The 26,962-nt window shown below is 41.5% G+C and overlaps 1 protein-coding gene across 1 annotated transcript in view; it reads right to left on the bottom strand.

Annotated features, from left to right (window-relative positions):
* The window catches only part of LOC134566161 (protein-glutamine gamma-glutamyltransferase E-like), a 122,117-nt gene that overhangs the window by 53,712 nt on the left and 41,443 nt on the right, over window positions 1-26,962 (bottom strand). Inside the window, exons 5-9 of the mRNA XM_063425866.1 lie at window positions 25,698-25,826; window positions 20,605-20,776; window positions 20,307-20,442; window positions 11,143-11,243; window positions 5,686-5,928 (exon numbers count right to left, since the gene is read on the bottom strand). Of these exons, the coding sequence (XP_063281936.1) occupies window positions 5,686-5,928; window positions 11,143-11,243; window positions 20,307-20,442; window positions 20,605-20,776; window positions 25,698-25,826 (781 nt within the window). The remainder of the gene's footprint in view (window positions 1-5,685; window positions 5,929-11,142; window positions 11,244-20,306; window positions 20,443-20,604; window positions 20,777-25,697; window positions 25,827-26,962) is intronic.

Below are 26,962 nucleotides of genomic sequence, written 5' to 3' on the forward strand. Positions count from 1 at the left end.
ATTAAGTATAGCAACAAAAACACCAGGTGGGGAGTACACATATAATATAAACAATGAAAACTTATATAAATCTTCTCTTTGAAAATTGGATGGTTGAGGTCTATCAAAATCATACGAACAGAAGCTAGCATAGTATAATACTGTCCATTTAAAATATTAATGGCAAGTAGTGATGTCGCTAACATGAAATTTTCCGTTCGCGAACGGCGAACACAAACTTCCGCAAATGTTCGCGAACGGGCGAACCGCCATAGACTTCAATAGACTTCCAACATTTACTAGAACACCATAATAAAGATCCAAAGAGACTTATTTTTTTGTGTTTAACAGATTCTGGGTCATTGGAGAGGGAATAATAATATACCATCTAATCTCCGTAAAAACTATTGATTTGGAAACAATGACTCCCAAAAGATTTAACATTGACCTAGAATTAAAGTATCTTAATAGAATTTCTTTATTTTTATAAAAGGTCAGATAGATTAAGTTTTACATTGATTTTTAGATTTGATTCCCTTCCCCTCTTTCTTCCTCTCTCTATTTCCTGGATAATACATAGTTTTATAGACGCATTCATTTATATATTTATATATTTTTTTGTGTTTAGAGTTTTAGTATAAATAGGATTAAGTGATCCAAGACCCTAATTCAATTTGTTGATTGCTATTATAGATTTTTCTTTAGATTATATGTATGATATCTGCCCATGCGTCCAATGGAACGCATATGATCGATTTTATGTATACAGACTAATGGACTGATACGCGATCAAACAAGATGGGAAACGCATCACACGACGCATGCGCACGTAACCGAAGGAAATTGAGGCTTGAATTTGGAATGCACAGGATGTGTGTTAGATGGAGTCCAGAACTGCAGAATGTTGAACGTTGGGAAAATGCCAAGGCACCATTTTTAATTTCCGGTCTGGTGAGAATAATATGTATTGAAGGACGCAGCTATATCAGAGGGGTGGGCTGAAACGGTGTGTGGCCCTGTGTGGCTTTTGTGGATATTGTAGCTGTCCCGTCCTTTTCAGCATACGTGCAAGCAAACGCCCACATTTGTTTCAGTGTTCATAAATTATTATTATGTTTTTGTAAACGCTTGGATTTCTGTAGCACAAAGTAATTCTGTTGGGTGAGAATCGTCTGGAGTTCTTTCCTAGCCATGAGCAGGTCTCGTGGTTTGGCTTCAGTCTGAGACCATTTAGGATATCTCTAACTATGAGATCCTCTCCAGTATTGCTTTCTGTGCCATGCCTATCTTGATTAAAGTACCTCAGACTATGAGCTTCCCAATCTATCTTACAAGAGTGCCTCGTTCATTCTCCATACGCGTTGTGTGGGTCGGCGATCTGAATTTAGGCGAGTGGTCCAACCAGGTCATGTTGTCAATGTCAGCATCTTTGAGGTGTGGGAGATGGTCCTGAGGTATGAGCAAGTAGTCAATAGGTCATGGACCAAGGAGAAGAACATGAAGTGCATGGATAGCACTCCAGATGCATAGATTGCAAGTAGTCCACCATTCAAAGTCGCCTCATGGCCTTTCGGATGAACCTTATACAGCTGTGAAGCACCGTGCTCTTCCCCAGGACATTAAAGTCTCCTCCGAGCATCAAAGTCCCTTCGAAAAACCCTGCCAAGATCTGCAGAGTGGAAGACCAGAAGACATGTTGCCTGGCTTTGGGTGCATATACGGTGGCGAAGGTGTAGAGCTGGGAAGCAATGCCATTTGTAAAATAGGAAGGAAAGAAGCGGGAAGGGAATAACAGCAAGAAGATGAAAAAAAAAGTTGGATATAGGAAGACACTGATCCAGAGGACAGTGCATGTGGTACCTATACCAGCCAGGATAAATGTGTCTGCTCAGGGCAAAGGTGACCACCTATATTATTACAGTCTCTCTCACCGATCCCTGTACAGAAGATGACAAGAAAATTAGAGCACGGTTATGCCACCTAGGTGGTGTCTCACCTCAAGTCACAAGGCTAGGGTGACGGAAAACCCACAAGTTATCCGAGCAAATTGACCATCCCATAGCTCACCTAGTAACCCATGTCCCGAGAGATCTGTTAAGATTATTGTCCATGGCCAACCCGTTCATCCCAAACCATCCCCAAATGCCCCGGGGCCCCTGCTCACCTCAAGTGGAGAGGAAATAATAAAACAATAAAACAATTAGAAAAATAAAAACAGGGAGGGTTGGGGGAGTGGGAATGATCACTTTCATTCAGTCGGTTCCTGTAAGTAGAAACAAGAAGAAAGAAACACTGTCCTGAATGGAGATCGTTAAAACATAACTTTTAATCAGAAAAAATATCGGAAGAGGGAGAGGGAGAGGGAGAGGGTCATCATAATCAGAAACAAAAATTATTTTCCTTCTCCAGAAGACATCAGCTTCAGCCAGAACGGATATCAAATTCCTATCAATTATAATTATAGGAAGGGGAGTGCACACAGGGTCAACTTGGACTCAAGGTGTCCAAGATGTCATCACATGTCCTTGGATATTAATAAGAACAGAGAGCAGTGACCGCTTACATAAATCATCAAGGAGGTACAAAAAGCAATTAAATCGACTACTTTGATGCATTTGGCTCAAATACACCTGACATTTTTAAAGGCGGTAGATTACCTTCTGGGTTCAGAAAAACTCCTAAGGGACTATCTCAGCAGAATCCACTTTTTTCCAGGAGATGGAATCTGAACCCGAAGATAATACATTATGACCCTGACAGAATGGGCATGTCTTAGTTGGACCTTATAGCCAACTGAAAGAACTCACAAGTCACGTGCTTCTTTTCCAACACCAAACCTACAAGCCTGGGGGCAGGGTACGCTGTCTCATCAATAAAAGCCATCAATCCCAGTAGACCAGAAGACCGTGGTACCCACTTATTCTGAAAATGGCTCAAGTTCCTCATTAGAGACTACCTGCCATAACAGATCTTCTGATTCATGCCCAGCTTCCCATCCCAATCCATCCAGCTGGAACATGGGGCTCTGGCATTTGAAAGGATGACACAGGGGCTTATCAGAGTCAGCAATAGATCCCCTGCTTAAAGCAATAATGCCTTCTACCTCCTCTTGCTATTGCCACATTTGGGACACTTTCAAACACTAGACAAGAGAAAAATCCTTTGATTCACCTTCAGATATTGGAATTTCATCAGGCAGGCCTGGACAATCTCACAGGCTTCCAATCTCCTTAGATCTCGGTTTTTGGTTCTTCAAGCCTACAATGAGAATACATCCACAATCTAGAAACTATACCCCACCTTGGAATTAACCCATGGTTCTAGATGCATTAACTGAACCTCCTTACTCTCCTCTTACAGACATCTATACACAATGCCTCACCCAAAACCGTATTCACAGTTGGCATCTTTACAGCCAAATGTATTTCAGAAAGCATTTACTAGTGAAGAATCACATATCCTCAACTTCTTTGATATTGTGGCGTTTAAGCCCAGAGAAGATTTCCTTCTGAAAGTAGTCTAACTCATCTCCTCCAAGAAGTAGTTTACCCATCCTTCTTTCCATCTCCATCAAACCTGGAAGAAATCAGGCATCATGAACTGGAGATAAATATAATATAATATAATATAATATTATATATATATATATATATATATATATATATTATATATGAACATTTTACACATTTATTTTGTGTACAGACTTATGTACATATTTTTATAACCATTTTCATATCCTTTATGTATTTTTGTATTTGTGGGTGAGCCCACTCGTGTCCTCTCTATGCCCTTTAGCCTAGCTGCAACAATCTTTATGACTGATTTCTCTACAGTTTGTTTTATGTTGGTATTGAAAATTGTATGTATATGACGCTATGTAAAATATCCTTATATCCTTTTGCATTTTTAAATATGTTTTTAAATATGTTTTTAAATATTTTTCAATATATGTTTTAAATGTTATTCAAATAAAGTTTTTTTTAATGTAATCTGTACTTTTTAAATAGGAGTTTAATGGAAGTAATTGGCATCAAATGAAATTACTGAAATTGCATCAAAGGTTGTGTAATTGTTTACTTGTTACACTCTCATACATGCTCTTTAGCGCCCATACACTATATCCCGTAAGACCTGGTGGTCCGATACGGAAGTGTGTCCTCCGGCGTAGACTATCAATAAGGCTATTTGTGTTCCAGGCTGGAAGTGCGCGCATGCGCGGTGACGTGTATGGGGACGTCTGCCGTAAGGCGCATGCGCACACCAATGACAGCAGTGCGATTTCAGGATATTTAAACAGCCGGAACAACTGTGGACATATAGCTCTTGATAACGTCCATAGGACAAAACGCGTTGAGTGGAAAGAAAGCTGCCAGTATCCCCATAAAGATTTCTGGATCGTGAACAGTTCAACTCTGCCAGATTTATCCTCTTCAAGTTCCATCTGGGAGAAGACCATTTACTATCTGGAGACTTTGAAGTTAGATCCACATTTAAAGAGGACTTCGCACAGGAGGGGCTTTCTAGCACAACTAAGATATATGTCTTTTTTGTGCCACTAAATTTGTGAGTGAACTAATTTGTATCTATTTTTTTACTGTGTTATTAAATACTTCACTATAGGTTTTATCTTTTTATCTCTTTACATGGTTATACCTGCCTACACGCATGGTAATTATATTCACATGTTTGTAATTGTGGCGCCTCCATTGGTATATGGTTTTTTTTGTTTTGGTTTTTAACTATACTATATATTCACTTGAATTGTTTTTGGGATTGAGAGTGACCCTTGTTTTGGAGTGGCTAGCCTGCACGGTCTTTTGCCCTTTATTCCTACATACTGCCCCTTGTAGAATCATGAACTGGACATCAGAGAGTATCAAATATATACCAGGGACATCAGAGTTCAGGAAATTCCACAAATGGTTTGTCCTTCCTTCCGACAATTGCAAAGGTGAGGCAGCTTCTTCATCAACATTAAGACCCTGGATTGCAATAGTCATCTCAGGTGCCTAAAATATAACCTGACCCCTCCGCAAAAAATTAAGGCTCATTCCACCAAGTCTTTGGCTACTACATAAACTAATTGGGCAGAGGTTCCTCCGGATAACATCTGTAAGGCAGCAACTTACCCTACGAATTATTAAACATTACAAAATGGAATTGTCATCCTCTTTCTTTCAGTTAACACTCATAATCGAAAATAAATTCTACTTTGATTGCATCAAATTTGGTGTAATTTCATTATTTTTGTTCTCCCTTCTTTATGTTTTCAGCTTGAGTGTTACCCATAAGTGATGCTGCCATAAACAGCCAAGAAAAAGGAAAATTGAACACTTACCAGGTAATTTTCTTTTCCTTGCTATTTATCATGGCAACAACTACCTCCCACACCTTTTGCTTTCTTTAGAACTTGTATGGAAGGAGGAGTCTTAATTGGCCAATTCCTGTCCTGATCTGGATTTATGGTGGGCCTCACATGATAAATAGCCAGATAAAGAAAAAAATTACCGGGTAAGAATGTATTAAAATTTTCCTTGATTTTTCTCCTTTGTATTTGACACCTTCACATGCAGATCTTTAAATAATCACTCTGGGTTCAGTTTTCTAAGGTAATCTTAATATTAGTGTTAAAAAAAAAAAAAAACTAAAAAAACCAGACATTAAAAAAAATAAAAACAATAAGCAGAAAATATTTTACATGGTCACCTGCAGCATATTTGTGGGCATCTGTCACATCAGCAATGGCAATGACACCCAAGGCCTTCGTGCCAACGAACTTTCCGGCTGGGTGAAAGTTTGTGTAACCTTTCGGTTTCGACGTATTATATCTAAAAATCTGTTCATAAATTTGGCAGTTAAGTTCAGCGAAAAAAATGGTGGCATCAGTATCCAGGGTTAGAAAACCCTCTTTAATCACTATAAGGGAAGCAGGTCCAAGGCGATGTATACCTAAAAATCAGAAACAAGAAGCCAATTAAAGTACTGCATTTACACATCTTGGAAAACTATTTTTAAAAATTCAGCACCAATCTAATAGATATACATTTATATTTCCATAGGTGTTTGATTACAATTCATATGTTTATGCAGTTTTACATTTTGAGGTAAAATGCAGTAGAAAACAAATTATGTCTTGATTGGCTACTGGCAGTGGCTATGGCAATTCACCATGAAGCAGCAATACTAGAATTCATACACACTTCTGTCATGGCCTATACTGTTTAAACAGTATATAATTGGTTGCCAAGCTCTTGACCATTCAAGTTTAAATCTGTGGTGCCCAAAAGATAGATCCCCAGATTTATTTAAATTTACAACTTCTATGATGCCTTGTCAGGTTTTCTTTTTCAAATATTCTTACTTTTTTTGTAAATAGACAAATCTGACAACAGAAAAGGACATAAATCGATGCTTAAATAATCTCTTAAAATTAGAACTCAGAAATGAAACACAAACATATGTTAAGATGACAGATGACAAGATCGTTGAAGGGATCCAATTTAAACTGGATTTTAACTACCGTATATACTCGAGTATAAGTCGAGTTTTTCAGCACATTTTTTGTGCTGAAAAACCCTCACTCGACTTATACTCGAGTTAATGTCTGTATTATGGCAACTTACATTGCCATAATACAGACAAGGACCGCCAGGCTCATTAGAAGCCCGGCGGTCCTGTTGGGGGGCTGGCAGAGAGCATTAACTTACCTTCCTGCAGCTCCTGTCAGCTCCCTTCTCCTCCGTGCAGCTCCTCTGTCAGCTCCCACTGTAAGTATCGCGAGAGCCGCGGGGTCCGCGGCTCTCGCGAGACTTACAGTGGGAGCTGACAGAGGAGCTGCACGGAGGAGAAGGGAGCTGACAGGAGCTGCAGGAAGGTAAGTTAATGCTCTCTGCCAGCCCCCCCTCCTACACAGCCCATACACTGGACCACCAGGGAGTGAGAGCCCCCCTCCCTGGCAAGCTAACAAGCAGGGAGGGGGGACGAAAATTAAATCAAACATTAAAAAAAATACAAAAAAATACAAAAAAAAAAATATATATATTAAAATAAAATAAAAAACTTAAAATATTAAAATAAAAAATGTATAATAAAAATGCACTCCTCCCACCCAGTTCTCTCTCTCACACACACACAATCTGCATTCTACACACACTCATACAAACACACACTCTGCATTATATACACACACACTCATACAAACAATCTGCATTCTACACACACACACTCATACAAACAATCTGCATTCTACACACACACTTATACAAACACACACACTCTGCATTATATACACACACACTCGTACAAACAATCTGCATTCTACACACACTCATACAAACACACACACACACTGTATTATATACACACACACTCGTACAAACAATCTGCATTCTACACACACTCATACAAACACACACACTCTGCATTATATACACACACACTCATACAAACAATCTGCATTCTACACACACTCATACAAACAAACACTGCATTATATACACACACACTCGTACAAACACACACACTCTGCATTATATACACACACACTCATACAAACAATCTGCATTCTACACACACTCATACAAACACACACACACACACACTGCATTATATACACACAGTGTGTGCGTATATAATGCAGAGTGTGTGTGTTTGTATAAGTGTGTGTGTAGAATGCAGATTGTTTGTATGAGTGTGTGTGTGTGTATAATGCAGAGTGTGTTTGTATGAGTGTGTATATAATTCTAAAAATCACAGAATTTCATAGCCCCAAGTTTTACCCTCGACTTATCCACGAGGCATAGCATATTTCACAATTGTTGGTCACAAAACTGCCCTCGACTTATACATGAGATCGACTTATACACGAGTATATACGGTATATCAAATCGGATCAAATTAGTGGGTGCAAAATATACATTTTCTCTATCCAGTATCCTCATTTAAAGCTATACTCGTCAGAGGAGACCAGATAGTTTCTAATGGCATGCTCCATATGTCATTGGAATAATTATAGATGGCCATGATGGAATAGATCTAGATTTCCAGTTCTTAGCTACGTCACAAAAGTTTTGTTTGCTACAAGGAGGCCAGTTTAAACAAAGTAAAGCCATTTCTGGTAAATCCTTTCATATTAAATTGGACATATAAAAAAGAAAATCTAATTATTTTTTTCAAATTGGATACAATCTATGAACAGCTCCACCAGACATGTATATATGTAACTCTTTCGCTTACATCTCCAACATAATTTAGATACCATGGGGAACTTTTTATGACTTTAGAATAAACAAGATAGTTCTTACTTATCAGTTTGAAATGACAATGGTTCACCTTTCTTATACTAAATGGTTTGCCTCATTAAATAGAATGAGGGGTCTTGCTATGTAATTCCCTTTCCCAAGTAGTTAAAGCTGTAATTTCCTCATTCACGGAAATTTTAACAAATGTTTTAGCTTTCAAAAATATTCTATGCAGGTTATAAATGCTTACAGAACATATTTAATTATGATAATTTTATGTTTTCTTTTTTCTGGGTGGTGTGCTAATGTGAACTATTCCCGTAAGTTACTAAACCCATGGAGGCAACTTAAAATTGTCGATTAAACTAGGGAATGATGCAAGAAGGAGAACAGAGGTCGAGCCAAAAATTAGATACACTGAAGAGATGGGGGGTAACCCCAAGTAGAAAATAATGAAGCAAAAGGTGGTGTACCTACACAGTCTGAAATTGAAATCGAAAATTGGCGACTGACTGTCAAATGTCAGAGATAACGGACTAATTGTTACCAGACATAATACGGAGTTAATTAAATCGAAAAATAAATTCATTTTATTGAAATAACTTGTAACAAAAATTAATGTGTGGTACATGTGCTTGTGTACAGACAGTGAACATACAATAGGTATTAGAAATCTATACCCTGTTTAAAAATACCTAATAGTGTTAAGGATTCATCTAACCAAGTAAGCTAGGGTATTATCTATAGTTGCGTACAACCCCTGTTTACATAGAGAGACTATCTAGTCTGCCTAACAATTCGATGCCAGACTGCACAGGAAGATTAGCAAGTATGCTAATTTTACATTTTAAAAGTTCGAATAAATGAATTTCCATGCAACCTTGCATTATTTTCATACATTTTAATACCAAGATAATTTATTGTCTTATTGGCTAAAACAAATTTATATTTTGATTTAGTGGTTTCCGATTTGATGTTCAGTTAGACCCTATTCAAATAGTTTTTTTTTTGTGTTAATATTAACCCCTTAGGATCAAACTTCTGGAATAAAAGGGAATCATGACATGTCACACATGTCATGTGTCCTTAAGGGGTTAAAATTAGAAATCTGTGCATAAACGGAAAACGCTTTCAAAAAATGAATTAGAGATGTAACTGGATCAGCCATTGTTATCAAGGTATCGTCTGCATAGAATGAGAGTTTCAGTTCTTGTGAGCCGGTGGGGACTACTTTAATATCCAGTCTGAACATAACATTTTGTCGGACTACTCTCGCAGTAGGAACCTTATACAGGGACATTATTGACTTTTGAATCCAACTATTCTCCTCAAATTTCAGCAAAGACTCACTTAAATAATCCTAGCCGACCATGTTAAAGGCCCTTTCTGCATCCACAGACAGGGTCAGCATAGGAAAACCTTGCCAATTTAGACAAATTCTAAATATTCAGAATTTCAAATTTGCGTTGGCTGTTCTGTTTGGTATGAATCCCACCTGGTCAAGATGTACTATCGACCATCACCTTTTTTTAATCTGTCAGCCAAAACAGCTTAACATCTGTGTTCAAGAGCGAAATACACCTATAGTTTTCAATTTACGTAGGGCATTTGTGTAGTTTCAATATAGGAATTATATTAGCTCTTAAAAGTTCCTAAAAAAACAAAAAAAAACCTTGAGTACTACATTCTACATCGTGACCAGGTGGGGAGCAAAATAAGAAAACCATTTAAAAAAAAATTAAAAATTGCCAAAGCAATCAGGGCCCGGAGTTTTTTTGTTTCTCTAACTTTGGTTAATTTGCTTGTTTGGTCACTCTTGGATCCAATGTTTTCTTCGCTAGAATTTTTTTTCCAAAGATGCACATACCAAATGTAATCTCCTTTAAGTAAATTTGTTTTTATTTAGATTGGGGGAGAACTTATTTTGCTCCCCACCTGGTTGGGGAAATGTTAGGAAGATAAATATTAACTAAGGTATATACAATCTGGTCTATCCTATATACAAGTATTAAGTATCGACCCAAAGGATCTGTGAACTGACACATGGTCTCCACTTAGACAACAAGCAAATACTATTGCCATACCATTTTGTTTTTTATTTATATTTGAAGCATTAAACACCAAGGGGAAATGTCTACCTCCCCATCTTAACTTATCAGATTGCTTCCAACGTGCTTCCTGTAAAAAAAATAAATATATCAATGTTTTCTTTTACTAAGAATCCATGGACCAAAGACCTCTTTCAGAGAGAATTCAAACCATGTACAATATTCGATATGATCCTAACCCTTTTTTTTGTTACAAATCCCTCACTGATCTGTGACACCCCACATACATAAGTTTAAAAATCTATGGGAGAGCTAGAGTGGATTATTTCCCTGGGGTCCAGTGGGGCTGCCAGTCTGGCTGCTGCTGTCTTCCTGGGCTATGTTTCACTGAAGGTGACTGTCTCACTGACAGCCGCTAGAGGCGCTTCCGCGATTCTCACGGTGAAAGTCACAGTGAGAAGAAAGCTGGACGTCCATAGGAAAGCATTGAGTAATGCTTTAATATGAGCGGTTTGAATGCGCGCGGCTCTTGCCATGGGTGGAGAGTTCCCCAGCACAGAGGGAGCCCAGCGCTGGAGAAAGGTAAGTGGCTGAAGGGGTTTTAGCCCCTTCAGCCCAGTGGGAGGGGGGCCCATGAGGGTGGGGAGGCCTAATGACCCTATAGTGCCAGGAAAACTAGTTTGTTTTCCTGGCACTATAGTGCTCCTTTAAAACGGATGACCTAATCATGAAAGCTGAAGAAATTAAGTGATTAAAATGAAACAATCTTTGCAAGTCTGGAGTGCAAGTCTTCTTGTTGGATTGTAGATTAGAATGTATTGAACAAAATAATGTCTACTGGATGTCATAGTCTACCCCATTACTTGAAGCAATACCTTTATAAGATGCCCCTGAATCTGTATCCAGGACTTGCCAATCACTGTGATCATGGATATCGGGTCTCCTCATCCACATTTCAGTCAATGTATGGAAACACCTGTTAAGTATTTGGAAAGATTCAAAGAAATAGTTTTTTTTTTTTTTCTGCAGATGGCATAAAGAAATGGGAAAAAACAGAAATAGGGAATAATATATATATATATATATATACACACACATATATATATATATATATACACACACACACACAATTAGTATTATTAAAGAATGATCTTGCTTATTCTTTATTTAAAATCTCAATATACTGAATAAAATCTTTTTAAAAAACCACAAAAACACCCATATACCCTTCAAAGGTAACCTCTAGGAGCAGGTTTGTCCTAAATGTTCAACACACATATATATCCAGGTTTGTGAAACTTTATACTTTCCAATAACAGGCCAATTGACCCACAAAGGTAGTAAGTTAAAATATAGATATATACAGTGAAGAACAAGACACCCTTCCACTTTGAGGAGACGAACTCTCCAATTTCTACAGTTGCCTACAAGAGGGGGGGAAGAGGGGGGGGAAGAGGGGGGGGAAAGGGGGGGGAGAGGGGGGGGGGGAAAGGGGGGGGGGAGAGGGGGGGGAGAGGGGGGGGGAGGAGGGGGGGAGAGGGGGGGAGAGGGGGGAGGGAGAGGGGGGGAGAGGGGAGGGAGAGGGGGGAGAGGGGAGGGGGAGAGGGGGGAGAGGGGGGGGAGAGGGGGGGAGAGGGGGGGAGAGAGGGGGGGGAGAGGGGGAGGGGGGGAGGAGGGGGGGGGAGAGGGGGGGGAGGGGAGAGGGGGGGGGAGGGGGGGAGAGGGGGGAGAAGGGGGGAGGAGGGAGGGGGGAAGGGGGAGAGGGGGAGAGGGGGGGGAGAGGGGGGGAGAGGGGAGGGAAAGGGGGGGGGAGAGGGGGGGTGAGGGGGGGGAGAGGGGGAATCCTCCTCAGGATATTATAATAATAATAATAATAATAATAATAATAATAATAATTAAATACACACACATCTCTAGTAACAATGTATAAATAGTGGAGAGGATACTATTAAAGTAGCATGAGTATGCAACATTTCACGATTTGAATCAGGAAAAGGGAGATTAGATTGGAACATAAAACTTTACTTTATTAGAAACCCAAAAAATATACAATTAATCTCCAATGGATATAGATATTCTATTGTATTTTCAAAGAGGCTTAGAGTTAGAGTAAAGAAATTATAATACAAGTACCTAGAGCAAATAATCTCTGCAGTACAGAAGCGGCTGTCTAATTAGGCGATTTAGATGGCCGCCTAAGGTCTCGCGGCCACCTTAATCTCCTTAGGGCAGACTTAAATGTCAAGTCATCGGTCCATGACAGAGGACCCAACATCTGGAGGGGGCCCAGCGGCTTGCCCATTATGAGAGGGAGAGCATGCCTACATTTTGTAGCTCTGCCAGGTGTGAGCTGCAGACTGAAGTGTCTCTCAATCTCCAGCCAATCAGAGCATTGCCGGGGGTTACCACAGCAACGCTCTGACTTCTGGAGATCGCGAGACTCCTATCACATGGTCTGCAGCTCTGCTCCCAGAGGAGATGCAGACTGGATAGGAAGCCCAATGGACCACCAGGGAGCCAGCTAGCATTCTTATACCTTTTCCTCACTCGGCCCCCTGGCACCCTCTCCTTCCCGAACTCTGCCCCCTGGCACTCCCTGGCATCCCCTCACTCTGCCCCCTGGCACCCTCTCCTTCCCAAACGCTGCCCCCTGGCACTCCCTGGCATGCCCTCACTCAGCCCCCTGTCATGGATTGCAGGATAACATTTACAAGTAAAGGTTAAAGGATCTTAACATGTATAGCTTGGAGGAAAGACGAGACAGGGGGGATATGATAGAAATATTTAAATACATAAAGGAAATCAACACAATAAAAGAGGAGACTATATTTAAAAGAAGAAAAAACTACCACAACAAGAGGACAGTCTTAAATTAGAGGGGCAAAGGTTTAAAAATAATATCAGGAAGTATTACTTTACTAAGAGGGTAGTGGATGCATGGAATAGCCTTCCAGCTGAAGTGGTAGAGGTTCACACAGTAAAGGAGTTTAAGCAATGCGTGGGATAGGCATAAGGCTTTCCTAACTATAAGATAAGGTCAGGGACTAATGAAAGTATTACGAAAATTGGGCAGACTAGATTGACTGAATGGTTCTCATCTGCCATCACATTCTATATTTTGAGGTCACCCCTTCCACACACTGCCCCACGCTCACTTTAACCCCTACTGATCACGTCACCTCTCCCCCACACACACACACACACTCTCCCCCCCCCCCCACCACCACACACTCTCCCCCCCCCACCACCACCACACACTCTTCCCCCCCCCCACCACCACACACTCCCCCCCACAAAGTCATAAAACATAGCTTCACCATAAACAAAGTGCACAAAGGCCACAGGCAGCCCCCCCATTATATACAAAACACTGCAAGCAGCTACCACACACAGATGCTCACAGAAACAGATTCACATACAAGGATTCTCATGGTCAGACACACACTCTCAGGCACATACACAGGTAGACAATTCCAGACACACTCAAATACACAGAGCCAGATAAATACACATTGTGACTGTGTCTGTATTAGTCAATATTTCTTCATCAGTGGGTTTGTGTGTGCATGCATGTGCATGTATCAGTGTGCACATGTATTTGTGTATACGTGTGTATATAGGTACACGTATTAGGGTGTGTGTGCGCGTCTGCAATGTGATGGTGGTATGGTATGGGTAATGCAAAGATAAAGTTGCAAGCAATATATATTATATACATACACATTCATAGGGAAACACATATGATAATATACATGTAACGGGTTAAAGAATATGTGGGGAAATGTCTATGACATTGTTTACTTATATTTTACAAAATAAAGTTAGAAATTTTAAAAGCCCAACCAAAATGTTAATTTTGTTTCAAAAATAACCCCTTTACACTGGCACTTACGTCTACACAACTGCCAGGCTATACAAACATACCCAGGAATCGTGTATAAATTATTAGCAATAATTGCAAATTATGCCAGAACTACAGTCAAAGAGCTCACAACGCAGCGTCATAGGGAGCCATTACAATGCAAGGCTCTGGAGATAAATACACACACACACACACACACACACACACACTGTATCCAACGCTGCAAGCCTGCCCTTCATTATATCTACAGTCTCCAATTTTTTTCACTAATTAAGAGTTTCGCCTAAGGCCTCGCAAAGTCTAGAGTTGCCCCTGCTGCAGTATAATCCAAGTCAGTGTGGTACCTATTACATCCAACCACAACTGGAGTACTAGCAGTAAGAAAATGCCACAATTGAGGTATCTAGAAAGTAGCGCTTATTACTCCTAAATTAGAATACACAAAATAAAGGGAGGGATCACGTACATAGAACCTGACAAGAAAGAGCCAGATAAGAGGATGAAAATGACAGGCGATCTTGTAAATATATACAGTAGTGTACATTACTTTATGTTGTAAGCCAGTGTGTCTCAACCTTTTACAGATAAGTACCTCTGCATGTATAAATATATCCCAATGTAACCCTGCACCGAGAAAATAATTTCTAATCTTTCAAATTCAAATTAAACGTCTAGGCACAGGTATTTAAATTAAATTCCATATTGGATAACAAGCCTGATTAAAAGGTAGTAAAGAATATCATTTTCTAAATAAATAGGATATAATTCCCAGATTTTACCATTATGCATAACTCTTTCTTTATCCCCTCAGCAGTAAAGATAGAGGAATATAAATATTATCAAAAATGAAAGAAAAAACAGTATAGGTACACAGGCAGCCAATCACATAAGCAGAGGAAGTGACTATAAAAGGTCGGTGTCTCCCACAATCCCCCTCTTTCTTGCGGGGAACATGAACGATATCCCACTTGGCAAGAACAGGAAACATTAACAAATCGATAACTTCAAGCTAAAAGAGAGAGAGAAATATGGTAATAACCAAACTCCAAACTGAAGACTTACCAAACAGACTGTCGGTTGTTAATCCTCACCAGACTGTCTGTTGTTAATCCTTGTCCTCACCATAAGGACGTCTGCCCGAAGCGGCACCATGGGGGTATCTTCTAGCTGGGAAGAAGGGGGGAGCCCTCTGATCCTGGAAGCCCCGGGAGGGGAAAAAGGAACCTCTGCTGGCTCGGAACGAACCTCGGAAACTAGGGCCGCGTGGACGGTTCCTGCTACGCCCGGCCCCTCCGAAAACCTTAGGCGCAAACATGCGTTTCATGTTGGCCTGGGCCTTATCAATGGCAGTGAAGGTCTTGACATACGACCCAAGGTCTTTCACAAATGTAGTACCAAATAACATCTCTTCTTCGGATGAGCTCGGTTCCGCCACCGTCATGGCAGCCAATTTGGGGTTGATTTTTAGCAAAATCGCCTTACGTCTTTCCGTTGACATAGCGGTATTCACATTTCCCAAAAGGCAAATAGCCCGCTGGACCCAACCAACGGCCACATCAACATCCAGGGCCGAGTCGCCAGCTCTAGCGGCATCCAGAAGTTCATGCAGCTTCGACAAGGGGCCCAGGGTATCCAAGATCTTGTCTTGGCACCCTTTCAGGGAGTAGTCCAGGCCCTTTTTCGGTTTCCAGCCTCACTTGTTCAGAAATTGCGCGATCTGAGGGTCAATCTCAGGTGTCTTGCAGGCCGAACCCGGGAGGGAAGGCCTGGGGCACTCAGCGCGTAACTTATTGCGGCCCTCTTTGGAAAAGGGGGTACGCATGCGTCGAGCCACATACTGGGCGATATCCTCTGGGGGAACCCACTCCGCTGAACGGGGGTGTCGAAGGTAGTCTGGCTCAAACAGGGGGTTGCCCTGTGGATCGAACAGCGCCTTACTATCACCAGTGGAGCCCTGTATAGGACCCCGGGTAGCGGTAGAGGCCCCAGAAGGGGTCACACCCGTAAGGGGTAGATCCTCGCCCGACTCACCCTCATCATAGGAGTCGTACTCCATCACGTCTGAGTCATTTTCCACACTCCGGTCAGTATCCAACCCTTCATCCAGGGCCCTAGCCCGTTTCCACAGTCTAGCCTTTTTTTAGCCCGGCCAGGGGCTCTTTTGCGTGTGGGAGGCGCGCCTTCTGTGACTGCCTCAGGCGTGTCTATCATGGCAGGTAGAACCTGCATCGAGGAGTGGGAGTCGATGTGTTTAGCCTTAGCCTTAGCCTTACGGGCTCCAGGCATGGCTGGGGCAGGTGGGGGGGTCCCGACACCTAGGAGGGCAGGGGCCGCCAGGGAAGGCAAACGCTTGGTTTGCAGGGAATGGGAGAAGGAGGAGGATACAGCACCCATAGCAGATGCAAAAGCCTTTTGTAATGAAGATGCCATAGTGGCATCCAAAAGGGCCTGAAATTCCTGGGAGGCCACAGTACCCTCAGGATTATCCTATAAAGTCCCCAGCAAGGCCCTCTGGCCCCTCATCCCTGTCCTGCATATAAGTAAAAATAGACTACAAATGTACAGGAGCTCTGAGAAAAATATTAAAACTAAAACACAGGGTTGAGTAACCCACAGAAACAAAGAACGAAATAACCTGAATGCTGGTGTGCCCAGGGGACCCAGTGGCCTGCAAGAACTAATGGTAGTCAGACCGCACAGCGGGAGAGCAAGTGAGGCTGGCCACGAAGAAAGTCAGCCCCAAAATGTCCGCCACACGTGTAAGTATGCCGATCGCGGTCAGCCTACAGGCGGGGGAAGGGGCGCATGCACCCAACCCGCGATCGCTATGGGACAGTCGTGGCAGTGAAATACAGTCGCAGAAAAACAGCCCTGAAGTCCCGTGCGCCCCCCACAGAAGTAGGGCAGCGCGGGGACAAGGACAGAGATGGCACTCCCGGCGGGGAGAAGCAGGGAAAAAGGGTGGATAACCCAGGCACACCAGCAGGAGGTAAACAATCACAATAGTAATCAGACAAGCTGCACAGAGAAAAAGGCAGTAAAATAACAACAATAAAAGCACAAATATAAAATCACAAGAGGAGCAAAATACTTAGCTGGTCTGAGGGAGCAGCAAAGAAAGAGGGGGATTGTGGGAGACACAGGCCTTTTATAGTCACTTCCTCTGTTATGTGATTGGTTGCCTGTGTACCTATACCGTTTTTTTCTTTCATTTTTGATCATATTTATATTCTTCTATCTTTGCTGCTGAGGGAATAAAGAAAGAGATGCATAATATGAGCCTTTTACTTAATTCGGCTGTGTTGGGTCATATGTTATCCTGACAATATCCCTCTAGTATACTACTTACTGAGAAACATATTAGATCTTGCTGTGGAAGCCATCTGGGGGTACTAAAACAAATCGGCATTAAGTTTATACAACAACAAAAAAAGATAGAAAGATATAGGCAAACCTATAATATTACGTATATATTAAAGGAGAAAAAAAAACAAAAAAAAAACAAGCTTTTTTTTTCCAGACTGGCTTTTGCACATGGCACTTAAACTAGTAATTAAGGCCTTAAATAGACTTTAAAGTAAGGAAATAGATCACTGGTAACCATGTATATATGTATAGGCGACTTTAAAGAGACCAAAACTGAAAACAGAAGAAAAGATGTGCGCTCCTTAGTTCATAAGTAAACTTAGAAAAGGCCTTGTTTTATCAAAAATGTAATTCTGTAATAAAGTAAAATCACAAATCACAAGATAACGCTGGACATGTTGCTCCTCCCACAATGACTACTAGATTGCTAGTGGTAAGGCCAGTCTCATGTGCACAATAAATAAAAATTAAATAAACAAATATAAGACACAGCTATATTGACTAAAAATCTTGTGAAAATGATAGACACTTGCCAAAGCACCTCAAGCCAGGTATGTTGCAACAGTATCAGAAAAATTAAGCAGCATGTTGCAAACTGGCATGGGCCTGTGGTGTGTCAAAATGTGTCAAATCACATCAAAAATGTATTGTTAAAAATTATAGATCAGTCAAATTAAAGAAACACTATAGTCCCCTAAATTAATTTAGCAAAATAAAGAAGTTTTAGTGTATAGATCATTCGCCTGCAATTTCACTGCTCAATTCACGGTAATTTAGGAGTTACATCACTTTGTTTCTGTTTATGCAGCCCTAGTCACACCTCCCCTGGCTATGATTGACAGAGCCTGCATGAAAAAAAAAAAAAACTGGTTTCACTTTCAAACAGATGTAATTTACCTTAAATATTTGTATCTCAATCTCTAAATTGAACTTTAATCACATACAGGAGGCTCTTGCCAGGTCTAGCAAGCTGTTAACATAGCAGGGGAAAAGAACATCTTAATTAAACAGAACTTGCAATAAAGAAAGCCTAAATAGGGCTCTTTACAGGAAGTGTTTATGGAAGGCTGTCCAAGTCAAATGCAGGGAGGTGTCACTAGGGTTCATAAACAAAGGGATTTAACTCCTAAATGGCAGAGGATTGAGCAGTGAGGCTGCAGGGGCATGTTCTATACATCAAAACTGCTTCATTAAGCTAAAGTTGTTCAGGTGACTATAGTGTCCCTTTAATACAGTACTAAAAACATACAATAATGCAACAATAGAAAAATTATTAGGGCAATAGGATTTTCCTTCATTATGACTGTGTTAGCAGCATTTTGCCCATACCCAAAATTGCAGCCTTTAGCTTGTGTGCCCTTATCCACATAGAAGCTTATATACTGTGAGTTCCACCACTACTGCACATGCGTTTTGAGATGGAGACAAATGGTATGTGGGAGCTGGCAAAAGCAGAGAAACTAGTAACAAAAAAAAAAACCACAAACATGCCAAACCCAAGATAGGCAAACAGAGCAGCCATGAAACCATGCCAGGAAAAAAAATATATATCTGTAAAAAAGGCTCCAGATGATTTACAAACTCCAAGGCGAATATTTGGTATAAGTGATTAACTCAAGAGAAAGGGATAAAATAAGTTGCCACAAATAAAAGAAATATAAACATAGATAGTCAAACTGGCTAAGTATCCAAAGGGCTGTAGGACAGGCAAAAGACTGTCAATCCCTTTAAATTATTTTATTTTACCATCGGCTGTAAAGGGCAAAGCTAACCCATTAGTACGTGCTACCATAGCTAACAAAATTAATATATTCATTCTATGTTTCTATTGGAAATGCTAGCAGAATGCTTGGTTGTATAGGGAGAGGTATTAGCAGTAGAAACAGAAAAGTGATCATGCCATTGTACAGAACACTGGGCAGACCTCACTTGGAGTATTGTACGCAGTACTGGAGACCGTATCTCCTGAAGGAGAGTCAATTTTGAAGATAACTGGGAGATTGCTTAGATAAGGAAGACAAGTCAAGGAAATGGGGCAGCAATTCACCCCTTCATTAAGATGCAAGAGCAGATTGGACAACTCTACAGTTTATGGTTAGAGTTGATGGCTAAAATAGAAATCCAGTGCACTCACTTATCAACTAAACAGCTACTTTGATGCTGACAAATTTGACTAGTTTTATTAAAAACACCTAATCTAGGCAAAAAATAATGGGGGTTTAGTTACACTATATGATCATACATTACATAAGCCTGCCACAAACGTCAATGTACCCCATCTTTGGCAGGTCCTACTCTCACTGCCAACTGTCTACTAAATGAGCTACTCACTTGGGGAAATCCTTCCATCTCGAGTTCTCTGCAGTACAAGGCTTAAATAGGGTCCTGAGATGAGACACCTGTGACAGGGGGCGGTGCAAAACCAGGGAGCTGGCTAGACTCCTAAATATATATGGGAAAACAAGGGGCTGGCTGCACTCAACTAAACATGCTTATATAGGGTGCTGCGGGGGGCCAATAAGTACAGTAAAAATAGAAATCCAGCGCACTCACTTATCAACTAAACAGCTACTTTGATGCTGACAAATTTGACTAGTTTAATTAAAAACACCTAATCTAGGCAACAATAATGGGGGTTTAGTTACACTATATGATTACAATTGATCCAACACACAGTATTAGTATCACACTTAGAAATAAGGATAATGTCTAACCAGATCTTAGAATGGCCTTACTTATTGTACCAGAGAATAGTCAAAATACTAGCTGAGGTCAGGAACAGAGATTTCCCCAAGTGAGTTGATGGCTTACCACAAACCAGGAGACTTTTCTGGCATGGGTCTTGCACTTTCGCTAAAAACACGAGCAATACGAAACTGCTTATCAGTGTGGCGAGCTGCATCAAAGATTGTGACAAGGCGAGTTGGAATGCCCAGACATCGGAGCACTGAAAGGAACAAAAAATTGTATTAATGCAGAACCCTAGGCACAATTAAATCTTGTGCTTTGAAACAAGCATGCGATTATTGCAAGATTTAATAATTCTTCAAATTTTTATTTTATTATTTCTGGAGAGAACGAATACCAAAAAAAACAAAATTTTACAAACTCGTGCAAAGTACTCCTGCAGACACCCAACACTGCCCAAATGAGACTGGTCCATTCTGACGCCAGCTACGGAGAATTGGGACACTTCCATTCCATGTTGTAGGACTCACACCATTCTTGTAGTCCCCAGTCCAGTTTCCTAGAAGAATGCTATTCTCATTGTGATGGTTAACCTGCAGAAGAACACATTTTGTTTCTAAAAAGTTTGACTTGAGAAAAATAAATAAAAAGTAGCTGGATAAATTAAACTGATGCAAAATAGAACAAAAAAAAGGTTGCGCCTAAAATATACAGTAAAACATATAAGAGTGTATATAATAAATAATATAAAATAATACAATTTAATATTAAATGAAATATAAATGGATAATTGGCAATAGTCCAAAACACTTATCATAAGTCCATAATGGTAGATGCCATGTATAAGAACAGGGATCCTGAGGCGTAAAATGGGGTGTGTCTTCACAAAGGTGTCCTTGAAATCCAGTGAAGTAATATGTGGAGAAAAAAACAAGAGGAACTCCAATGGCACAGTATATAGATGAATAAAATGGTAAATAAAATAAAAGTAGTCTTACTCACACTTTTCAGAGCTAGAACCTAGCTCTGATATAACGCACGTGAAGTGGAATAATCCCCACTCAAGGATATGCGGAGTAATATTGATTGGCGAGTATCTGGCTCAGATTCAACGTCCAAGTTGGTATTATTCGACCCAGGGAGATAAAATAAAGTATATAGTGCTCTCTGTATAGTAATTAAAAGGTATAAAAAGAGAATAAATATACTACTCACAGTAAATAGAGCAGGCTTGTACTGCTCAATGTAGGCGCTTGGGTGGTATCATCCCCACCTAAGGATTCTTTAGGCTTCTCGTCAGGTAGATAGTATATGTATAGTCAGGTGAAAAAGAAATCAAAATGGCTATAAAATGTTTTATGCCAAAGTATTTTCTTTATTGTAAAGTAATAAAATTATATAAAATTGTATAATTTTATTACTTTACAATAAAGAAAATACTTTGGCATAAAACATTTTATAGCCATTTTGATTTCTTTTTCACCTGACTATACATATACTATCTACCTGACGAGAAGCCTAAAGAATCCTTAGGTGGGGATGATACCACCCAAGCGCCTACATTGAGCAGTACAAGCCTGCTCTATATACTGTGAGTAGTATATTTATTCTCTTTTTATACCTTTTAATTACTATACAGAGAGCACTATATACTTTATTTTATCTCCCTGGGTCGAATAATACCAACTTGGACGTTGAATCTGAGCCAGATACTCGCCAATCAATATTACTCCGCATATCCTTGAGTGGGGATTATTCCACTTCACGTGCGTTATATCAGAGCTAGGTTCTAGCTCTGAAAAGTGTGAGTAAGACTACTTTTATTTTATTCATCTATATACTGTGCCATTCCTCTTGTTTTTTTCTCCACATATTACTTCACTGGATTTCAAGGACACCTTTGTGAAGACACACCCCATTTTACGCCTCAGGATCCCTGTTCTTATACATGGCATCTACCATTATGGACTTATGATAAGTGTTTTGGACTATTGCCAATTATCCATTTATATTTCATTTAATATTTAATATTAAATTGTATTATTTTATATTATTTATTATATACACTCTTATATGTTTTACTGTATATTTTAGGCGCAACCAGGCCCGGACTGGCCATCGGGCAAACCGGGCAAATGCCCGGTGGGCCGCGATGGCCATGGGCCGAGGCCGGCAGGAAAGATCAAGAGATCTCCCCTGCCAGCCCATGCGCAGCAGCACCGGCCCCAAGATGGAGTTCTATCCCATCATGGGCCGATGGGGAGATCGGGAAGGGAGCCGGTCTCCCTCCGCGCACGGCGAGCAGCTTCCGTTCTCTTCTTCTCGCGAGCTCCGAGATTATCAGAGCGTTGCCATGGTAACCCGCGGCAACGCTCTGAAAAAACGGCGCTCGCGAGAGGGAGAGAGAGAGAGAGAGATGGTCTGTACCCTGCGGGGTACAGACTGAATTACCTGCCGCTGGACCGCCAGGGATGTGTGTGTGGCGTAGCCCCCCCCCCTCACTGGACCACCAGGTATGTGAATGTTCCCTCCCCCACATAAAAGTTAAAAGGGGGAATAAATTGATTTTTTTTTTTTTTTTTTACTTTTTAATAATTTAAGGCCATATACACACACACAAACACATTACACACATACAAACACACTACACACACTGCACCCCTGCACTAACACTCACTGCACCACTAACACACACACATTCTGCTCCCCTGCATTAACACACAAACACACACTGCACTAACACACAAACACACACTGCACTAACACTCACTGCACCACTAACACACACACATTCTGCTCCCCTGCATTAACACACAAACACACACTGCACTAACACTCACTGCACCACTAACACACACACATTCTGCTCCCCTGCATTAACACACACTGCACTAACACACACTGCACTAACGCTCACTGCACTAACGCTCACTGCACTAACGCTCACTGCACTAACGCTCACTGCACTAACGCTCACTGCACTAACGCTCACTGTACTAACGCTCACTGCACTAACGCTCACTGCACTAACGCTCACTGCACTAACGCTCACTGCAGTAACACACAAACACACACTGCAGTAAAACACAAACACACTCTGCAGTAACACTCACTGCACCACTAACACACACACACACATTCTGCTCCCCTGCACTAACACACACTGCACTAACGCGCACTGCACTAACGCGCACTGCACTAACGCGCACTGCACTAACGCGCACTGCACTAACGCGCACTGCACTAACGCGCACTGCACTAACGCGCACTGCACTAACGCGCACTGCACTAACGCGCACTGCACTAACGCGCACTGCACTAACGCGCACTGCACTAACGCGCACTGCACTAACGCGCACTGCACTAACGCGCACTGCACTAACGCGCACTGCACTAACGCGCACTGCACTAACGCGCACTGCACTAACGCGCACTGCACTAACGCGCACTGCACTAACGCGCACTGCACTAACGCGCACTGCACTAACACGCACTGCACTAACACGCACTGCACTAACACGCACTGCACTAACACGCACTGCACTAACACGCACTGCACTAACACGCACTGCACTAACACGCACTAACACACAAACATACTGCTCCCCTGCACTAACACACTACACACACAGCACCCCCTGCACTAACACACAAACACACTACACCCCCTGCATTAACACACTGCATACACTCTATACCCCTACATACACACTACAGCCCCTGCATTAACACACAATACACACTCTATACCCCTATATCCACACTGCACCTCCTGCACTTACACACAAACACACTACACACACTCTATACCCCTTATATACACACTATTCCCCTGACACTCACATACACACACTAAACACACTCTATACCCCATAAACCTACACTACACTCCCTGCACTCTCATACGTTATACCCCTATAAACACACACATCACACCCCCTGCATGCACCCACACTAATTTATATCCCCTATAAATACATATTCTGCACCCCTTGTACACACTACACCACCTATGCATACATTGTCCCCTCTATACACATGTGCTCTACAGCTCCCATATGCATACACACACTATAGCCCCTAGATACACTCACAAACACACAGTACAGCTCCTTACATGCACACACTCCACAGGCCCTATATAAATACACACACACAAACACACATACTTTACAACCCAGAGACACACACACTACAGCCACTAGCCACATGTAGTACGCCACAAACAGACCTCTTCACACACACAATTGCTCTACACACATGCAACGTCCAAACATTTACAACAACACAAGGAACATCCCCACACATGCACAACACTCTTTAACAGTCCGGTTCCTGTTTTGATCTCTGGTATCCCACTATTGAGGACACCAGAGACAAATCGCCAGCAAACGCAGCACAAACTCACCCCCCCCCCCCCCCCCCTTCCCCCCCAAAAAAAATCCTGGCATTTATTTTAGCCAGGAGCACTGGATGCTCTGGAGCAGTCACATTAACATACTCATTTGGTGGGGGGGGGAAGGGGGTGTGCGTGTCAATGGTGGTGACATGACATGCCCCCTTTCTGGCCCCGCCCCTAATAGTGGGCTGCTCTGCCTTTAATTGCCCGGGCTGAATTTTTGTCCCAGTCCGGCCCTGGGCGCAACCTTTTTTTGTTCTATTTTGCATCATTTCTTATCATTAGGGGATTATAGGGGACTCCCCTTTAAGGATTGCAGCCTTACTATTATTTTCTTGTGTGGCAATCTAGCGCTGATTTTTTCTCTTTCCATTTTGGATAAATTAAACTGCCTAGTCTGAATGATATACAAAGCACTGTGTTGGCAGTATAAAGGGGTTTACTCTATATCATGGGTAGGCAAACTTTTAGTAGTACTGTGCCAAAACAAGAACTTAAAGTCCCTTGTCATACCAATCCTATTTATTTTTATTAATTGAGGTGTGTATGTTGCAGTATTCTTGTGTTATTTATGGGTGCTGCGGTTGCTTTGTAGCGTTTTTTGTGTGCGTATGTGGGCGTTTATATTGTATTTGTGCACTAGAAATCTGAAATCCCAGCAGGCCTCTTGATAGGCCAGGGTCTTCTTCTGGCAGCCTCGAGTGCCATGCATGGCATACGTGCCATAGGTTGCTGACCCCTACTCTAGATATATACATGGCATGGCAACATGCTTCTAATCAAGGGATGGAGGTATGAAGGTGATATTCCAGTATGTGACCATAGAAATTAAGGTCTTAATAGGTCATTGCTGTGCCCTGTAAATACATAATTTCTGGGATGGATTTAGATGCAGGACTAGTGTTACAAGACTGGGCTGGCACGATTTGTAACACCCAACCTATTATTTTATAAAGTCTTCAGTTCTCCTGAAGGAAATAATGTCTGCTGCTGTATCCACTATGACCATCACTTCAGTACTGTAAAGCTTACAAAACATTGTGAGGGGCAAAGACACAAGATGGGAGTAGCATTGGAGCGTTTCAATCAATGCTAAAGAGTAAGTAAATACTCACCATACCACATAATGTTCTGCTGACATATTCAGCGCAAGATCTCCTTATTAGCTCCTGCTCAGGATCCCTTTTTACATCCAAACTCTGGTCATAAAGAGAGAAAATTATATCCAAAATGTCCTCTTCAAACTGGAATAAATCATACAGAAATACGTTAAAATGGGGGAGAAGGGGGAAGGGGAAGGGGGAAGGGGGGCACAGCTCTACTGGAAGCTTACAATATAGTATATACAGTGGCACTGTATGCCTACAGGGAAAATGCAGTTTTAGAAGTACAGTACTCTGAAATAATATGGAGTTTATTAATAGTAACTGAACCTGTCACCTATACATCCTCTCCATATGCTATGCACAGCATAAATCACCTTTCCAGGAGTAGGAGAAGTGCTGCTCAGCGGTCCTATGCCATAAGGTCGGGCTTTTGCGACATTCTGGTGGACACCGGCCACTGCGGATCCACACTGATATGTAGCCTCACGTCTGTCCACGGTGGTAGCGACAACGACGTGCGGGTGACTTCACGCAGAGGACGTGCACACATTTTGGGGTTAAAGGCCGGGTACGGCCAATTGGATTCACAAAAGGGATATTAAAACTCACTCATTTCTTCTACTCATTGCCCTGTAGTGGTTTCCCTTTGCTGGTTATCCGACAGTGTGTTCCTGATCGTGTTTCTTTGGTTTTTGACTTTGGCTTCGTTCTGACTTCCCTGAATTCTGGTATCCCTGACTGTAGCGGAGAGCCGATCTTTCACAGCTATTCTCCACTAGAGATCCCAGTGAGGCTCAGGAACAAGGTGATGATAAGTCCACAGGCAAGGTTTCTAGCAGGTAGAGTAATACAGCAATATCCCCATCGCAATCCCAATAACTGGACGACACACAGTTTCAGGAGTAGAACTGACAAGCTTTATTCCACAATGCCTTATAAAGCCCTCTCCCATGCAAGGGAGGAGGTTCTATCACTTAAGACATTATCCAATCTGTGAACAGTAACCTCCCACACATCTCCTTCCCTCCTCTAGCATCATAATCCCCTTATCATGTACATAGTTTTACCCAAGTTTTGGATGCACCCTAAATACTTGGGGTACATCCACAAATCCAATATCTCCAGATAGCCCTAGTCTGGAGGAACAACATCTGTTAAAATCAGCCCATTCGGATAAAGCGTTCGGGAGTTATGGGACTTTAAAGTATTGACCGACCGCAGGGGTAAAGTATCCGAAAACAGTTCCATGCATTTTGGCCCTGCGGTCGGTCACA

The sequence above is a fragment of the Pelobates fuscus genome, chromosome 6 (assembly GCF_036172605.1).
Source record: "Pelobates fuscus isolate aPelFus1 chromosome 6, aPelFus1.pri, whole genome shotgun sequence".
In the NCBI taxonomy this organism is placed as follows: Eukaryota; Metazoa; Chordata; class Amphibia; order Anura; family Pelobatidae; genus Pelobates; species Pelobates fuscus.